General features: G+C 37.9%; 2 protein-coding genes across 3 annotated transcripts; one reads left to right on the plus strand and one right to left on the minus strand.

Annotated features, from left to right (window-relative positions):
* The first annotated feature begins 480 nt into the window (after positions 1-480).
* LOC126382552 (SLAM family member 9-like) lies at positions 481-7128 on the plus strand. Of its 2 annotated transcripts, XM_050032480.1 has the most exons (6): positions 482-574; positions 1439-1750; positions 1825-2112; positions 2763-2885; positions 3542-3585; positions 5415-7128. In XM_050032480.1, exons 1-6 carry the CDS (start codon positions 514-516, stop codon positions 5601-5603), a joined length of 1017 nt encoding a protein of 338 aa, XP_049888437.1. In that variant the 5' UTR covers positions 482-513; the 3' UTR covers positions 5604-7128. The 2 variants fall into 2 exon arrangements, with proteins under 2 accessions (XP_049888438.1, XP_049888437.1); XM_050032481.1 differs by lacking the exon at positions 3542-3585 and having other exon boundaries at positions 481-574; positions 5415-5597.
* Positions 7129-7145: 17 nt separating this feature from the next.
* On the minus strand, positions 7146-18083 carry LOC126382553 (uncharacterized). The gene is made up of 6 exons (XM_050032482.1): positions 17947-18083; positions 15913-16224; positions 15541-15828; positions 8873-9184; positions 8500-8787; positions 7146-8049 (listed from the first exon to the last, which is right to left on the minus strand). The coding sequence occupies exons 1-6, from the start codon at positions 17993-17995 to the stop codon at positions 7919-7921; spliced, it is 1380 nt and encodes a 459-aa protein (XP_049888439.1). The 5' UTR covers positions 17996-18083; the 3' UTR covers positions 7146-7918.
* Between the last annotated feature and the right edge of the window lie 1495 nt (positions 18084-19578).

Here is a 19578-nt window from a genome sequence, read left to right on the forward strand (position 1 = left end):
CCCAGAACTAGATAAGGGCATCAGTGAGCACAGGTCCCACTAGGATGTGTCATCCTGGAGGAGCTAGCTAGGACTACCTGTGCAACCTGACTGGGCTGCAGGTACTGCCTCATGCTACCAGTAGTGACAAGGACACTAGCAGAACACAACACAGAAAGATGTATGTAAAACCATTCTGTTTTTGGGGTTGTCTTGCTTTTGCCTCTCCTGGCACCTGTTGTCACTTTCATTTGCACCAAAGCAGGTAAAACTGACAGATTGATATCCCTGAAGTTTAACTGACTTTGTGTTACACTGTGGTGATTAGTGTTCCCTTATTTTTTGACCAGTGTATATGCCTACCATGCAGGTTTCATTGTGTTGTACAAAGAACTGAAAAAAACCTGATTCTTTTGTAGAAACAATTTAATGAAAAAGTCCTCTTATTGTCACAGTCATTTCTGAGAGAATAACCTTCCGCTGAGCACGGCTTACAAATAGACAGACCACTTCCTCATATGGCACATTTTCGGAATGGAGCTCATTGTAGGCTTACTTCTCTTAACGGTCTCGCTTCTACCGTGTAAAGCACAAGGTAAGAGCCTTTATTTTTTTTTTTAAAAATGTTTATTCCCCATTGTTGATTGACTTATTTTCAAAGTCAAAGTTTTGCTGTAGCACTATTTCAGCAATACAAGTAGATAAGAAACTTAAAAAGTTTCATCACTAATACTTGAATTATATAGTATTGAGAAATGTATACAATCATCACTGATGTGCTCATTGTCAAATTTGTCAAAAGTGATGCTTATAAAATCTGAAAGTATACGATTTCATTTGAGATAGAGTGAGATATACAGTTATGTCCGTTACTACCCCACCTCTCACCCATGGGTCAAAAACAATAGAAGTGTGTCTTTCTTGCAATCATCGGTCTAAGAGAAAATAAAATACAGCAGTCCATTTAACAAAAATTCACATTGCCCATTTTTGAACAAGGATCTAAAAGTGTATGTTGAGACAGAATGATCATTTTACCAAACAGATGTGCATACCCTGGCAGAGGTACACGCCCTTTGAGTCATGTCTAATTCTTATTTTGAAATTTCCTTTAATTTCTGCTTTGAATTTCAATATGTATTTTAACCTTTACTGTAAATAACATCAGTGGCACTTTTCCAGAAGAGAGAGAGTGGAAAGAAAAATAAAGACTGTAACATCTTACCCTCAGTGGGCTTAGTTTCAGTTAAACTCCTCTATCCTGAAGCATGCTGTGACACAATACAAGCCAATACAAGGCATTTTAAAGACATTTTCTAACCCTTTACAAGTCATGATTCTATTAGATGATTCAGTGAGTTAGAAATATAGTAGGAATGGAGTAACATTTAGTATTGACCACAAATAACCACATATTCTGTGTCATTTTTATTGTATGATGTGTCTTCTGTTTTTACAGGTTCCAGTGCTGTGACTCCTGTGTTTGTGAAGAAGGGAGAGGACGTGCTTTTGAAGATCATGAAAGCTGATGAGCTGCAGAAATTTTCTTTTTTTTCCTGGAAATTTAATGCAAGTGGTATTTTAGTAACACTTACTCCTAAAGCTGAACCAGAAATCTATCCCCGTTACACTGGAAGGATTGAGTTTTCTGTGGAAAATTACTCTGTGAAACTGAAGAATCTACAAAAGACAGACAGTGGAGTTTATACTGCACATGTGGTTAAGATTCCACAAGAAGTAAAAGTAGCTGAATACAACGTCACAGTTCAAGGTAGGTTTGTGAACATTTGAAGCACTGAAAGACATGTTTCTAAAACTCCTCACACCTGCCGTTTCCCTCCTCAGATCCAGTGTCTCCAGTTGACCTGACAGTGGACTCTGTGTCCAGAAGCTCAGACTCCTGTAACGTCACTGTGACCTGCAGAACACAGGACTCTCACATCAACAGCACTTTTAGATGTGTCAACCAGTCCTGCAGTCAGGAGGGAGGAGAGCAATCAAAGGTCACAACCTCTGGTGCCTCTCTCCAGGTCTACCTGGACCTGAATGGCTCAGTCATCTGTAACCATAGCAACCAGGTCAGCTCAACTGAGGACATCAAAACAATTGAACAATTATGCCCCCGACATTCTGGTAAGACTGAAAGATAAATTATTAACTGCTGATAATAATTTACAGTTTGGAAATGGGCATTTTACAGTTTGGAATATGTTAAACTTGGAGCATATATATTTCTTTAAAGAAAACCTTTATATGTCCAAGTAAATGAGTTGTGATTTCTTCCATGGCAAATATGGTTAAAACCCATGTATTTTTCACAGTGTTGTCAGAGGTGCATAAGCTATAGGATTTTAGAATTTCTCAATGAAGACAGGAAACACAATAACTTGTGTGTAGGGGGAGGGATATATAATTTAAATTCAAAATCAGTTTAAATAGTTGTTTTTTTAAATGGAAAAAATGTGTATATTTCAATGAGACCTACTTAAAAACAAAAAATTATGCGCCTTATCAATTTGTTGATATAAATTAGTAGTAGATTATTTTTTAGGTAGTGAAGCTGAACCAGAAAATGGTCAGTGGAATTTTGCCAGGGTGGCCTTGTAAAACTAAGAAGCAGGTGGTATTTAAATTAACTGATGCAGTTAGTTGTGGAAGGTTGGTAGCAGCAGTCTATCGCAAGTACAGGCTGATAAGATGTGATGCTACAGTACACTCTAAGTTATGTTGCATGGGTTAACCAGAAATACTTTTCTAACTTGGCTTTTTTTTTTTTTTTACAGATCTTACACAATCACAGAAAGGTGCTTCTGTCACTATGATTGCTGTGATATTGATATTAGTTTCTATTCTCATCGTCATCGTGATTGTTGCAGGAGTTGTTTATCATCGAAAGAGAGGAAAATGTAAGTCAAGCGTGCGTTTTTCCATAAAATTACAAGTAAAATCTGCAAAATCTTATCTATTTACTGCATATAGGAATATAGTGTTCTAGCAAAATCAGTGTCCTGCCACAGTGACAAATCTCCCTTGTGTTACTAGGCAATGCAATCACAACAATTATAGACTTAACAATATCATGGGCCCTTCACACAATGTAAAGTATGGATGGGAATCCAGTGATCATTATTTACCATTGCCAGTGTTGTGTGTAACATTCTGTGTAACTTCAAGGCCCTGTATGTAGATGTTTTATGTGGTATATTACCAGAATTGATTTTCGTTTTAGAAAAAAAGAAACAACCTCAACATTGGTGCAATCCTTATGCTTTAGCCCAGCCATAGCATTTCCAGGCCAGATCCCAGGGTCATCTGTATGCATTGCTGTTTGCCAAAGCACATTTTCTGGCACAACACAAAATATGAAATCCTGTGCATAGAGCGTCCATGCGTAGGTTTTGATATTTTTAAAGCTCTGCTGTGTTAAGATGGGATAATCTAGATACACCAAAACCTGAACTCGATGTATCTGCAGCTCAAGTAATGTAAATGTAATGCAATCAATAAGCAGATAAGGTGAAGCTCTCAAAATGATTAAAGCAAATCAACATGTATTTCGCAGATAACAGAGAGAGCATCGAAAATACAGTTTATGAAGTTCCTCAGGTAAGGGTCAAGCTTTTCTTTAACATCACGCTCCCAAATTTGTCTGACACACCGAGGAACAGAGTTTCAAATTTTGAGCAGTTCATCAGTTAAGTCTGGATTTTAGGAAATGGGCAAAATTAAGAAATGTTTTCAAAATCAAAAACTGGAGCTTCATATGCTACTGTTGGCTATCCCTATGCACACCAATCACTGTACATTCTCCTGAAAAGGTGGTCTGTCTATGTATAGGGCCTGTGACTAATTGCTGCAGCAACTCTGCTCCTGTCCGCTGCTCCAGGTTCTGCTGATTATTTCTGCCTGCTACATGCACACATCACTGGTTGCACTGCTCGCTTGTGATCATATAGAATGCTTTGGAATTGCTGAGCCTGATACACCAAGATGCATTTCTCCAAACAGTCAGTCAGTCGGTCAGTCAATCAATCAGTCAATCAGTTTATGTGTCATATTAAATCATTAGAATACAATATTAGTTAAATGAGATCTTGTCTGGCAATTAGTCCACTAACACCGGAGTGTGTTTCTTTATGCTGCGTGTGTTGTTTGCTTGTGTTTTATTATAGTTTTTTTGTCATTTTGATACATTGTTAGAAACAAAAATAACATTTTTGAGTAAAGGGGACACAAACACCAAAACTGTGTTTCACTTTGCAAAACAGCAAATGCATGCTCCATGCTCAAGTTGTGTTCTCAAAACCAGCGGTCTAATTTTGGTCTTCTTCAAGACCACTTTGTAAAGGTCTCGGTCTCAGCCTCGGTCTTGGACTCAAACATATTTTTACTCTGTGTTGTCTTTGTCTCATAAAACGTTACAGGTGTGCAGTTTAGCTCATGTGAAGGCCGAGCTCAAAGATTGAGAATCATCTGTGCAAGGGCACCGGAAGTAAGGGGGCTGGAAATAGGGGGTAGGAAGTAGGGGAGGGGCCATTGTGCCCTTGGCAAACATTCGATGTAAGTTGCTTATTGCTGTATCATCGCTGGAGTGATGGGACTCGCACTGGTCTAGTCCTGGTCTTGACTCTCTCTCAACCCCTCAGAGTCTTGGTCTTGTCTCGGGCCAGATACACTCTGGTCTTGGTCTTGACTTGGTCTCGGTTTAGGTACATAGCACTGCTCAAAACCTTTCATAAAATATTAAATCACTTACTGGTGTCTAAAGAGATATTACTGCTATAATATAACTGAAATCAGGTTATGTATATTCGTCTCCCTTTGCTTCCGCTTTTTGGCACACACCAGTTAATCTAAGCTACATGAGACTTCCTGCTGAGCCAAACGTTTTGTACTTCTGCATTTTCTTACCCAGTTAACATTGTGAGCACAAGACTCTCAGGAAAAGCTGCACCTCTTTTGCGAGCCATGTTACAGTTGTGTGAGAAGTAAATACCGTGAAGAGAACTGTTTGAAGAGAACCAGATATCTTCTCTTTTAGCCTTAGAAGAAATCAAGAAAAGAAAAGAAAAACCCTGTTATTTTCAGTGTCTTTCTCTAAATGCAACATGCTGTATGTGCTGTCAAAGTGGTGGCGATGCTTTCTTCATGTGACTTTGTTTTATGTGCAGTGTGTTGTGCTTGTTTGGCCTTACTCTGCACTTGATAAAGAACACCTAAAAAATGCCATTTCATGCATTTTGGATAAAATTACAGATTGGTTGTAATGTTATGGAAAATAGGGTTGTCATTTTTGTAGTTAATTTTTTAAAGAAATCATGAGCTGCTGTTAATCATAGTGTGATTACTTTATGTTACTGTATAATAGCACCATCAAAAAAGTGTAAAGTAAAGGAGCAAACAATGCTAGAAATGTTGCATGATTTATTTTCCAGACTGCAGCTACAGCCCAAACACCAGTTCAAAGGCCGACGCGTGATGTTTCAGAGCTTTCTCCAACCTCCACATACTGCTTGGTGGGGCCTCACACTGGAACTGTGGAATCCACAGAGACTAGAGACAAACCTCTGCCAGAGAGCCTGTATGCTCAGGTGGAAAAGCCGGCCAAGCCCTTAAAAAAATAATCAGGAATTGTATTTCACAGTCTGCACTTGCCGCTATTTCTAGTTTGTATTTAAATGTTGCCCAAGCTGTCGATGTTTATGTTTACCTGACCTGCACCGGTACGAATAGACTGTAAAACAATGCATCCCACACATTCAGAAGTTGCTCTCTGTATCAGCTCAGCCAGGGAGAGACTCTCATGTTCAACAGGCCCCAAAATGTGGGAACATTTGAACGAGTTTTGGGTGTGTGCACTGGTGAGGACATTTCCTTTGAATGACTGAAGCACCATCTTGAAACACTGTTGTCAATAATTCTCCAATACATTCAAGATCAATTTGGAAAAAGTGAGAAAAAGTGAACAAATTTTAGTTACCCCTGGAAGTTCAAACTTGAGTATCTGGGGTTGAGCCTTTATCTCACTTATTCACCTGTTCAGACGTTAACCTTAGCCTATATTACAGTAAAAATGCAGTGCAGAAGAACTGTAACCATTATAAGACACACAGGAACCTCGCTGCAGTGACCATCTTTGAAACTCAGCTCACATGGTCTAAAAGCTTCAGAAGAAGATCATGAATTTTGTGTCTAAAAATGATGGACAAAATGATGTCTCCTTCTTTAACAAGCCGTAGATTACAGAATGTAAATGTGACTTTCAAGGTCTCACATGATTATTGTGATTCGAAGTGATGTGCTGCAGGATTCTTGTATTATTTTATTGTATTTTTTTAATGTTATTCTTTAAGATATGTAATAAGCGTGTGCTATGTGGCATAACTTTCAGCTAATAGTATCACAACCAAAGATTGGGCCATTGGAACAAAATTACATTTTCTTTACTGTTTATTGTTTTTTTCTGAAGACTTGAATTAATTTATTTATGTGTGTTTACACCATGTGTTTTGTTCAACATGAGGCAAATTAGTAAAACTATATATATATGTAAATGTGTATATATATATATGTATATATATATATATATATATAGCCTATGTATATATGTATATATTCAGATTTTTCAGTTTCTTAAAAAGATACTTTTTTAACATTTAGGCTAGTTATTTATACAGATATTATAGGAATAATCCCAGTAGGCTTGGAAAGTGTGCTATGCAAAGTCTGTAGCTGCTCTTAACATCCACAGCAGAGATTATGCTGGAACAAGCTTCAAAGTGTCATTAAATGTTTTATTTTTCCATACAAATATATTGTTGTGAATTCAGTGTTTCAAGTGTGTTTCTTACCACAGCAGCACTGATCGATTCCTCAGAGTTCAGTATACCAGAGTGGAAAATAAATCAGTGACACATGATTTCCACCTTTATTAATTAAGGAAGTTACAAAACATATAAGATGAGTATATAGCTTTAATAATAATTGTCCTATAATGCTGCATCTACCACAAACTGCTTTCACTAAAATAATAAGACATGCTTGAACAAATAATGAACATATAAAATGAACAAACACATGCATTTTAAAGAATATTGTAAGTAGGACCACATTCAGTGTTACATATAATGTACTGCTCAGTATTTCTTGTATGCTNACTGCTTTCACTAAAATAATAAGACATGCTTGAACAAATAATGAACATATAAAATGAACAAACATGCATTTTTAAGAATATTGTAAGTAGGACCACATTCAGTGTTACATATAATGTACTGCTCAGTATTTCTTGTATGCTGTTGGCTGTGATCTTACAAAAATACATCTTATTTTTGTTGTTTTTTTTCCAGGTAACATCCTCCAAAAACATTTTTAACATGGTCATCTATCAGAATCAGAATCAGAAAACCTTTATTGTCCCTTGACACAAGTCAAGTTAAAACACAGTTAAAACATAGAACATCAATACAGAATAAATACAGTGAGGACATTAAAAGATTTCATTGTGAGTTGTACAATCCTTCTATTTACAAAGTGAGCACCGTGAATATTGGGTATACTCAATGGATAATAAAGAATAATCAGTAGTTGTATAAAAGGTTTTCACACATATTTTAAATCCTACATTGTTTACATCTGTGTTTGTTGGTTTGATGTCCTCTACCTCCTCGCATTTGTTGCCTCATTGCCACATTTCTTGGTGTGTTACTGCCATCAACTGTCATTCAGTGAAATAGCATGAAGTCAGTGGCAGGAATGTATAAATGCGTTGGCTTGCAGGATCGTGTGTACACAAGGACTCAAGCATTGAAAAATAAAATAAAATAAAATAGAATGCTCCATAGTGCTACTAGTGGTCAAACTCTACCTTTAACCTTATTGTCTAGTTGTTCTAGATAACACTGTGAGATATATGCACAGTTGGTAGAGAGCTATCTGTTCATTTTTTCTTTTTGAGTTTCTCCATGAGGTGAACAGTGATGACGGCAGACACCATGATGATCAGACCAACAGAGAACACCACTGTCTTCACCAGGCACACAGAGATACCAGGAGAGAGACTCTCTGAATCTGGAGAACAACAAAACAGGTGGTGACACAACAGATCCAGACTGTGACACTGCAGCACAACAGGAGTGGAAGGAATAATCAGTTATTCCTCTTTTGTGCTAATTAAATAAACAAGTTTCAGGGGCCGACCTATATGTTCTGTAGTATAAATTACAATGAAGGAGACAAATGTCACATTCTGTGCCAAATACAGAAAAACTGCACTAGCAAAAATAAATACAACTGGTTTATTGAATTATTATTGTCATTTGATGTTCCTTCATTCATAACATTTCTGTACTTTCTAGTTTTGTTTGTATTCTCCCTCTACAACCTGACAGGGTGGTTGAGTCATGTGCAGAACTTATTTATCAGACATTTTCGTCAAAAACAAACAAACAAACAGACAAACAAAACGATTATTTTCTCAAAGTTTAGCCTAACTTCAAACAATTTGTCTTTCAGTCTTACCAGCATGTCGAGGGCACAAATGTTCAATTATTTCTTTGTTCTCGGTCCAGCTGACCTGGTTGCTATGGTTACAGATGATTGAGCCATTCAGGTCCAGGTAGACCTGGAGAGAAGCACCAGAGGTTATGACCTTTGATTGCTCTCCTCCCTCCTGACTGCAGGTCTGGGTGTCACATCTAAAAGTGCTGTTGATGTGAGAGTCCTGTGTTCTGCAGGTCACAGTGATGTTACAGGATTTTGAGCTTCTGGACACAGAGTCCACTGTCAGGTCAACTGGAGACACTGGATCTGAGGAAGGGAAAGAGCAGATGGGAAGAGTTTTTGAAAAATGGCAGCAGAAACCATCAGTGTCTAAAAATGTTCACAAACCAACCTTGAACTGTGACCTTGTATTCAGCTACTTTTACTTCTGTTGGAATCCTGAGCACATGTGCAGTATAAACTCCACTGTCTGTCTTTTGTAGATTCTTCAGTTTCACAGAGTAATTTTCCACAGAAACCTCAATCCTTTTAGTGTACCTGGGATTGATTTCTGGATCAGCTTTAGGAGTAAGTGTTACTAAAATACCACTTGCATTAAATTTCCAGGAAAAAAAAGCAAATTTCTGCAGCTCATCAGCTTTCATTATCTTCAGAAGCACGTCCTCTCCCTTCTTCACAAACACAGGAGTCACAGCACTGGAACCTGTAAAAACAGAAGACACATCATACAATAAAAATGACACAGAATATGTGGTTATTTGGTCAATACTAAATGTTACTCCATTCCTACTATATTTCTAACTCACTGAATCATCTAATAGAATCATGACTTGTAAAGGGTTGAAAAATGTCTTTAAAAATGCCTTGTATGGGCTTGTATTGCGTCACAGCATGCTTCAGGATAAAGGAGTTTAACTGAATCTAAGCCCACTGAGGGTAAGATGTTACAGTCTTTATTTTTCTTTCCACTCTTTCTCCTCTGCCCTATTTCTAAAAGTGCTACTGATGTTGTTTACTGTAAAGGTTAAAAGATATATTGAAATTCAAAGCAGAAATGAAAGGAAATTTCAAAATAAGAATTAGAAATGACTCAAAGGGTGTGTACCTCTGCCAGGGTATACACATCTGTTTGGTAAAATGGTAAAATTCTGCCATAACATACACCATCAGGTCTTTTCATGGAGTAATTTTCCAGAGAAAACTCAATTCTTTCAGTGTAATTAGGAAAAGCTGTTGGATTGTTATCAGGATCAGCTGTTACTAAAAAGTCCTTTCCATTAAATTTCCATGAAAAAAGAATAAATTGGTCAAGACTATCAGCTTTCATGATATTCTAAAGCATATCCTCTCCCCTCTGTACAAACACAGGAGTCACAGCGCTGGACCCTGCATACAATAAAATAAAAATCACAAACAATATAGGCTAAATGTTTTTGTTTTCTGTTTTGGTCAATACTGAATTTTACTGAACTTGATTTATATGTCACATCATTATTGAATGCAGGATTCATTCACTCAGCTTATCATAGTTTATTAAGTTATTCCTTTTTTTTTTTTTGCTTTGTTGCTGCTGCTGCTGGCCTATCACTCAGTATGTTCAAAATGTTATTATATATACATTTCCATCCATTTTCTAACCGCTTATCCTCTTGAGGGTCGTGGGGGGGCTGGAGCCTATTCCAGCTGACATTGGGCAAGAAGCAGGGTACACTTTGGACAGGTCACCAGACTCTGACAGGGCTAACACATAGAGACAAACAACCATTCATGCTCCATTCACACCTACAGACAATTTACAGTCACCATATATATACTCCTGAGACTCGTATTTTTATTTGGTATGTATTCTTAATTTCTCCTAGCTATTTGGGATCAGTGGGACCCGCTAAGTATAAAAAACAAAATATTGTCAACCATAATTAAGTCCCAATGTCCACAAATGGGAATGTGAAAGTAATCTTGTAAATCACTTATAGTGATTCTTTTCTGATGGAAATGTTTGACAATGATGAAGCAAGGATGAGTATGATGGATATGAATATGTTGGAAATTGTAACATTTTCTTAATTAACATCAAGCTCTGGAATGTTAATAGTGTTTACAATGCAGATGGAGAGAGACACGTATTTCTAAAAAGTGGTTTAATAAAGCTGATTATGAGTTATTAAGTATTTCTAAAAAGTGGTTTAATAAAGCTGATTATGAGTTATTAAAGGCCATATTTTGTTTCATGTCTTACACAGGCAGGTAGAGTAGAGGAGCAGCTGAAGCTGATGGGATATTTTAAATTGATGGTCATAGGAGGCATGGCACAGGCCACACTGTATGCGCCCTGTGAACTACACTGCTCGAAAAATGTAAGGGAACTCTTAATCACACATTAGATCTTGATGAACTAATCACTCAAGTTAAAAATCTTTATTGATGTACATTGTATTTGTTGAGAACAAAATGACATAACAACGGTCAATGGAAACCAAAATCATCGCCCCACTGAGGGCTGGATTCAAAATCACACTGAAAATCAAAGTAAAAAATTGAAATCATAGGCTGATCCAACTTGAATTTCATCACGGCAACTCATAACATGACTCAGTAGTGTGTATGGCCCCTGTGTGCCTGTATGCATTCCCAACAACATCTGGGCATGCTCCTGATGAGTAGGCGTTGTCCTGAGGGATCTCCTCCCAGAACTAGATAAGGGCATCAGTGAGCACAGGTCCCACTAGGATGTGTCATCCTGGAGGAGCTAGCTAGGACTACCTGTGCAACCTGACTGGGCTGCAGGTACTGCCTCATGCTACCAGTAGTGACAAGGACACTAGCAGAACACAACACATAAAGAATCAGTCAGGATCAGGAGAGAGCAACTGTCTGTGGCCACCTTGTAAAACCATTCCCTTTTGGGGGGTTGTCCTTCTTTTGCCTCTCCTGGCTCCTGTTGTCACTTTCATTTGCACCAAAGCAGGAAAGAATTCGAAACAATTGCATTAAAAACTCCTCTTCGTATGGTATTGTCACAGTCATTTCTGAGAGATTAACCTTCCGCTGAGCACGGCTTACAAATAGACAGACCACTTCCTCATATGACACATTTTCGGAATGGAGCTCATTGTGCTTCTTTTAACGGTCTCGCTTCTACCGTGTAAAGCACAAGGTAAGAGCTTGTTTTTTAAAAAAAATTCTATTCCCCATTGTTGATTGACTTATTTTCAAAGTCAGAGTTTTGCTGTAGCACTATTTCAGTAATACAAGTAGATAAGAAACTTAAAGTTTGATTACAACTAATATTTGAATTATATAGTATTGAGAAATGTATACAATCATCACCGACATGGTCATTGTCAAATTTGTCAAAAGTGATGCTTATAAAATCTGAAAGTATACGATTTCATTTGAGATATAGTGAGATATAGCCTACAGTTATGTCCGCTACTAACCCACCTCTCATCCATGGGTCAAAAACAATAGAAGTGTGTTTTTCGGAGCGAGACAAGATGGCTGCATGATCTTGAGCTCCCGATAGCAAGTTAGAATTAGTCCCCCTAAATTCACTAATTGTCATGCAATTCATAGTACTTTTACTTTGGAATGAATAGGGGAGTAACAACTAGAAGTCAAACGAAACGTGACACACAAGAAAGGAAGAAAACACCGGAGATGGATGACGCTCAGCGCTCTAACGACAGCTCTGCCGAAAACTTGTGCTCAGTGCTTCAAAGTATCAGTAAGGAAATACGCGACTTCAGGGCTGAGCATAAAGCGGACCTACACAGTCTCAAAGAAGAACTCAAGGAAGATATGAAAAATGAACTCAAAGATCTGAAGCAGGAAATTTACCAAAAACTTACTTACAGCGGACACTAGCTTACAGATTCAGCGGGCCCACAGAGCTCTAGCTCGCAAACCTGAGCGGAACGAGCCACCCAGGTCCATAGTGGTAAATTTTCTGGAGTTTAATACCAAAGAAGCAGTAGCCTACTGAAAAAAAGCCTGGGGAAAGAAAATAATGATTGAAGGGCGACGCCTGTCGTTTGACCATGATTATGCCACAGAGGTTATTCAGAAGCGCAAGGCATATACCGGGATAAAGAGACTCCTGAAAGAGAAAGGAATCCGTTTCCAGACTCCGCTGGACAAGATGCGCATTCACTGGGACTCGGGAACACGTACTTACGAGAGTGCACAAGATGCAGCGCAGGAGCTGAGGAAGAGAGGTTACTCGGTGGAGATACCAGGCTGTAGCGCCGCGGACCCGAACCGGGAGATGGAGCAGCTTCTTCGGGCCTCGACATGGCAGCGAGCCGCCGGAGAGAGGAGCACAGAAGACACTGCGCGCCGTGCGAGGGAAAGATTACAGGAATTTGAGCGGAACACCTCCAACTAATCTTAATTCTTTACTTTGTCATGGTATGGGAAATTTACTTGGCCCCTTAGTGAAACCAGCTGTGAGAAGTTAACGTTTAAATGACTATTACATCACTTCTGCCCGTGATGTGAGCCTGAAATCATTATACATAAGTGGTTTGGTAGGGCAGCTATTTTATTCTTTATTCATTTATTTTTTATTTTTAAGCTGGTATATGGGGCCAAAACATTTAAGACCAATGCTGAAGACTTCATTTGGAACACAAAATAAATGCTATCGGATGACGTTGGACTACTAGGATGTGTGAAATGGCGTGTTTCACCTCTAGTGAGGGGCCCCCCTGGAGGAGGATCTCCCCTCTGCCTACCAACGTGGACTCAGGGTGGCGAAGAATCACCCTAATTTGGGAGTTAACTGTTTTTTCTTTGTTTTTTTCAGTTGGCACACGTTGTCCAGATGTTCAGGTCTGTGCACTTTTAAGTTGTCTGGAGGTTAATGAATGTAACACAGGATTGGATCATTTAAATGCCATATAATAACATAAAACTGGTGTCACTTAATGTAAATGGAATGAATAATCCAGTTAAGAGGAGCAAGGTCCTGGCTAAATTGAAAAAAGAAAAGGCTCAAGTACTATTTTTACAAGAAACTCACCTGCCCCAACAAGAACATGAAAAGCTAAAACGCTTTGGTTTTAGGAATACATTTTACAGTTCCTACAAACCTAGCCAGAAGAGGGGAGTGGCTATCCTTATCACAAATGCAGTTCAATTTGAATGTCTTAAAGAAGTTAGGGACAATGAGGGGAGATTTGTATTAATTAAAGGAAAGCTAGAAAACAGAATGGTGACACTGATCAATGTATACGCCCCCCCAGAGACTACCAAATGTTTTTTTCAAAACTCTGTTTGACACTATTGCTATAGAAACTGAAGGTATTTTGATATGTGGGGGAGACTATAATGTGGTCATGAACCATAAATTGGATACAACAAGCCCCAAAAGAAGCAAGATGCATCTAACCAAGTTTATTAATACATCAGTTCAGGAAATGGGACTAATTGATGTGTGGAGAGAACTTCACCCACTAGAAAGGGATTATACACACTATTCAGTACCTCATTCTGTCTACTCCAGAATCGACTATTTTTTAATTAATACAAGTGAAAGTCACAGGGTCACTGAGTGTAAAATCGGGGTGGCAGATGTATCAGATCACAGTGGGATCAGCTTGACTACACTTGAATAATAGGAAAATAAATACTGTATGGAGGCTAAATGTGGGCATTTTGAACAATAAGGCAAATGTGGATCAGATAAGAGAAGAAATAAAAAGGTACATAGAAGAGAATGATAATGGGGAGGTGAACCCTGTAATATTGTGGGACGGTATGAAGGCAGTTATTCGTGGGAAACTAATCGCTTTGACAACATCACAAAAAAAGACTTGGCTAGCTATATATAAACACAAAGTAGAAATACTGCAAGAACTGGAGAAGAAACATAAAAATACAGAAAATCAGTCTGTATTACAGCAAATAAAGAAGGCAAGGGAAGAGATAAATGAGATACTCAGGTCAGATGTAGAAAAGAGGGCAAGATTTGTAAAGCAGACCTACTATGAATCAGGCTCAAAAGCAACAAGACTTTTAGCTAGATGCCTGCGGAAACAGCAGGCCATTAACACAATTCATAAAATAAGGAACCCTCAAACCAACCAATTATCACATGAACCAGATGAAATAGAAAGAATATTTGAAGAATATTACAAGAAACTCTATTCTAAACCATTATCAGTTTTCATCATTATCAAGTTTTCTTGACTCACTTGACCTGCCATCTATTGGTGAGACACAGAATGACACTATTATGTCACAATTTACAGTTAAGGAGCTGGAAGCTGCAATTAGTAGGTTAAAGGCTAGTAAATCACCAGGTAGCGATGGGTTTCCATCGGAATGGTACAAGGCCTTTCAGAAGGAGCTAACACCTTTGCTTCTGTCCTGTTTTAACTGGACTCTTAACAAGGGCAGGGCCCCCCCATCGTGGAAGGAAGCAATTATTACCGTTCTACCTAAAGAAGGCAAAGACAAAGAAGAATGCAAAAACTATAGGCCGATTTCNCACACCACAGGGTTGAAGCCTTGTCACAGTTGTGTTCTTCCACTCAAAACCACATAACCTCGCTCATGATGTGAGCAAATGAACTTCTCCTTTCAGAGTTTCTCTCTGAGCTGTTTTACTGCTTGAGATCTGTTGTGAAAGACTGAAATGATGTATTTCAAACCTTTGTCAGGAAAGCAAAGATAAAGAAAAGATGATAAACAAGAGTACTATTATAGTTTAACTTATCCTACTGGCCTATACAGTATAAATTACAATGAAGGAGACAAATGTCACATTCTGTGCCAAATACAGAAAAACTGCATTAGCAAAAATAAATACAACTGGTTTATTGAATTATTATTGTCATTTGATGTTCCTTCATTCATAACATTTCTGTACTTTCTAGTTTTGTTTGTATTTTCCCTCTACAGCCTGACAGGGTGGTTGAGTCATGTGCAGAACTTATTTATCAGACATTTTTGTCAAAAACTGACAAACAAAAAAAACAAAAACTAATGGACAAACAAAAAGCTTATTTTCTTAAAGTTTAGCTTAACTCCAAACGATTTGTCTTTCAATCTTACCTGCATGTCGAGGGCACAAATGTTCAATTATTTCTTTGTTCTCAGTCCAGCTGACCTGGTTGCTATGGTTACAGATGATTGAGCCATTCAGGTCCAGGTAGACCTGGAGAGAAGCACCAGAGGTTATGACCTTTGATTGCTCTCCTCCCTCCTGACTGCAGGTCTGGTCGACACATCTAAAAGTGCTGTTGATGTGAGAGTCCTGTGTTCTGCAGGTCACAGTGACGTTACAGGAGTTTGAGCTGTTGGACACAGAGTCCACTGTCAGGTCAACTGGAGACACTGGATCTGAGGAGGGAAACAGCAGGTGTGAAGAGTTTTTGAAAAATGGCAGCAGAAACTATCAGTGTCTAAAAATGTTCACAAACCAACCTTGAACTGTGACGCTGTATTCAGCTACTTTTTGTTCTTTTGGAATCCTTGTCACATGTGCAGTATAAACTCCACTGTCTGTCTTTTGTAGATTCTTCAGTTTCACAGAGTAATTTTCCACAGAAAACTCAATCCTTCCAGTGTAATTAGGATCAACATGTGGATCATTATTTGGAGTAAATACTACTAAAACATTACTTGCATTAAATTTCCACGTTAAAAAATTAAATTTCTGCAGCTCATCAGCTTTCATGATCTTCAGAAGCACGTCCTCTCCCTTCTTCACAAACACAGGAGTCACAGCACTGGAACCTGTAAAAACAGAAGACACATCATACAATAAAAATCTCACAGAATATGTGGTTCTTTGGTCAATACTAAATGTTACTCCATTCCTACTATATTTCTAACTCACTGAATAATCTAATACCTTTGGCTTATCATGACTTTCAAAGGGTTGGAAAATGTCTTTTACAATGCCTTGTATGTATAAGTAAGTATAAAAAACAAAATATTGTCAACCATAATTAAGTCCCAATGTCCACAAATGAAACAACAATAAAGTCCCAATGTCTTCAAACGAGTACTTCATAAACAAAAGCGTCTTAGCTTGTTACTGTTGTTAAAATTGGTCAAATTTGTTGGCATATCAAACGACAAACATCATTATTCACAAATAAANATAAAGTCCCAATGTCTTCAAACGAGTACTTCATAAACAAAAGCGTCTTAGCTTGTTACTGTTGTTAAAATTGGTCAAATTTGTTGGCATATCAAACGACAAACATCATTATTCACAAATAAAGTTTCAACCATAAAGTGTGATCAGGTTTTGGATCTTGTCCACTTTTGTTTCGGGATCGACTGCAGACAGACTTGGCAGAGATGGCTGCCATCTTGTTTTTAGATGGATTAGTGTATTGTGGCCTCATTACCACTAGATGGAACAAATGTGTTTACAAACGAGAGCAACCGGTCTGAGTTAAGTAGAAAGAAGTATAAGGTCAAGTAAACCCAAAATGAGATCTCCTCATATGAGAACACAGGGTCTCAGGAGGATATATATATATTTTTTTTGTACCATTCTTTAACTATGACTACCACTCCTACGGTACTGCTACTAACAGTAACTCTTGACACACCTTCCCTCAAGCATAGAGGTGAAACTAAGCCTAATGAGAGTTAGATGTTACTCAAAGGTTCCTTTTTTTTCAGTCCTTCAGTCTTTCCACTGCGTCTTGTCTGAAAAATGGGACTTCCTTCAACCTTGTCCTCTTTTTCATCTGACACTACTGTTCACCAGCTCTGATCCTTTGCTCCCTCTGTCTGTGTGCCAAAGTGGCCTAGAGCAAGAACCTCAGATTGTTCTCAATGAGTGAATATGAGAGAAAAATGTAAGTCACTTTCAACAAAAGCATCTGACACGTTAATGCATTGCATCAAAACAGCTCTCAAAACTTCACAGTGTAGTAACATACTGGTAATATGTAATTTTTTAAATAAAGATGTCTGTCAATAATTTCTTCTTTTAACTTCTTTTATGTACATAATTTTTAATTCAGGAGTCTTCTAATGCTCAGCATTGAAAAGATTCAGGCTTTTTTTTAGATAAGGAACATACATTTTTCTTGACAAGTAAGTGAAAAGTTTATCTTGCTACCTTTCTGATCTGTTAATGTAGTTTTAGACCTAAATATATTAAGACTGTTTTTAAAACCTGCACAGTGAAGCAGGGCATATTCATTGTCATGAAATCACTCAACGCTGTTTCCTTCCTTTCAAATTCTTAGAAACCAGTCCCTCTCCATAGATATGTCATCACTTTTAACTTTTTGCATGGTGACACAAACAAAGGAAGGATCATTAATCTCCTCTTCCCAACTGCTCTGATAAAACAGCACATTCAATCAGATAGCACACGTGTGTTGCCAATAATAAGATCAAATCTGAAGCAGCTTTATGATGTTCAGTTAACTGATCACAATAAAGAAGCCTAACATATCTGTTGACAGTATTTCAGTAGTTGTATCCTACCTTGTGCCTCTGTGCAGACCAGCAGCCCCAGTATCACAAAGACAGACATCACAGAGTCTCTGTCAGTGTCCCTGTCTGACTACACAATGCAATAATGTGTGTGTTCTCTTTTGCTCTGACACACACACACCACAGGGTTGAAGCCTTGTCACAGTTGTGTTCTTCCACTCAAAACCACATAACCTCGCTCATGATGTGAGCAAATGAACTTCTCCTTTCAGAGTTTCTCTCTGAGCTTTACTGCTTGAGATCTGTTGTGAAAGACTGAAATGATGTATTTCAAACCTTTGTCAGGAAAGCAAAGACAAAGAAAAGATGATAAACAAGAGTACTATTATAGTTTAACTTATCCTACTGGCCTCTTTGAAATAATTTGAATAGTATTTTGTTTATATTTGATTTATTTGCTTAGAGGAGCCAGTTTTGTATATTGCACCAGAGTTAGCTCAGGGACAGTTTTCAACATCATGTCATTTGATTGGAATTAAACAGGACAAAACATGAGGAGACAAAGAGGGAAAGAAAAATGTTACAGTTGCATCAATATGCTCCAATACAGGATGCGTAAGGGTCAGTATGAATGCAACATGGTTTTGTGCAAAGATACTCAGTCACCTTTTCCAGAATAAATGTATGTCTTAAAGTGGCCGATGGCAAAAAAGAGTCAAATCTTTGTCACAGATGTTTCTCCTGTCAAAACCACATAAACATTCACCATGTTACCTTGTTTATGGTGTAAAGAAACTGATGTCTCTTTTCAAAGTTCCTTCCTGAGGTTTATTTTACTGCTTGACATCTGTTGATAACGACTCAAATTATTTAATTCAACCCTTTGTTAAGGAAATAAAGTCCATGAATCATCAATCGTGTAGGCTTCTTTGCAAAATTGGAATCAACAATAGGATTATATTTATGTTCTCTTTATTCATTAAAGAGGAACTAGGTCAGAGGAACTTGTAAGGGATCATTTTCATTTTTGGACCCATGGCCAAAGATTATTGGAAAGAAAAGAAAAAAAGAGACACGAGGAATCAAAAGAAGGAAAATACATTACAACTGCATCAACAGACTACAGTACATAAAAACTACAAAAACACAGTGTGTTTGCTGCAGTAGTTCAGGTTTTGCTTACTTAAATACCTGAACTCATCACTGGTGGCTCACTGCACTGAAAAAAATACCACTTCCTTTTATGTAGCTCTATATTTAACACCTCTTGCATTCTCACAGAACTCAGTATGCATAAACCAAAGATACCTGTGGTAACTATAAATGTGGCCACTTAAAACAGACACTGTGTGCCAAAGAAAAAGGAACCTGCAAAAGCACTTCTACACAGTAATTATTCTCCACTAAGAAACAGGAACACAGTTTAAAGAAAACCAGATGAGACACTACAGTGACACACTCTCAGTTATGTTGCATGACTTAAAGCAGACATACGTTTCTAATCTGGCTTTTGTTTTTCTTAACAGATCCTGAACAACACTCCAACAATGCTACTGTCCGTGTGGTTTTGATCCTTGTTCCAGTTCTCATTCTCCTCATCATTCTTGTTCTGCCATTTCTTTATCATCCAAAGAGAGGAAAAAGTAAGTCAAACTGTGCATACCAGAGTTGAGACAGTCTAAA

Source organism: Epinephelus moara, chromosome 21 (genome assembly GCF_006386435.1).
Source record: "Epinephelus moara isolate mb chromosome 21, YSFRI_EMoa_1.0, whole genome shotgun sequence".
In the NCBI taxonomy this organism is placed as follows: domain Eukaryota; kingdom Metazoa; phylum Chordata; class Actinopteri; order Perciformes; family Serranidae; genus Epinephelus; species Epinephelus moara.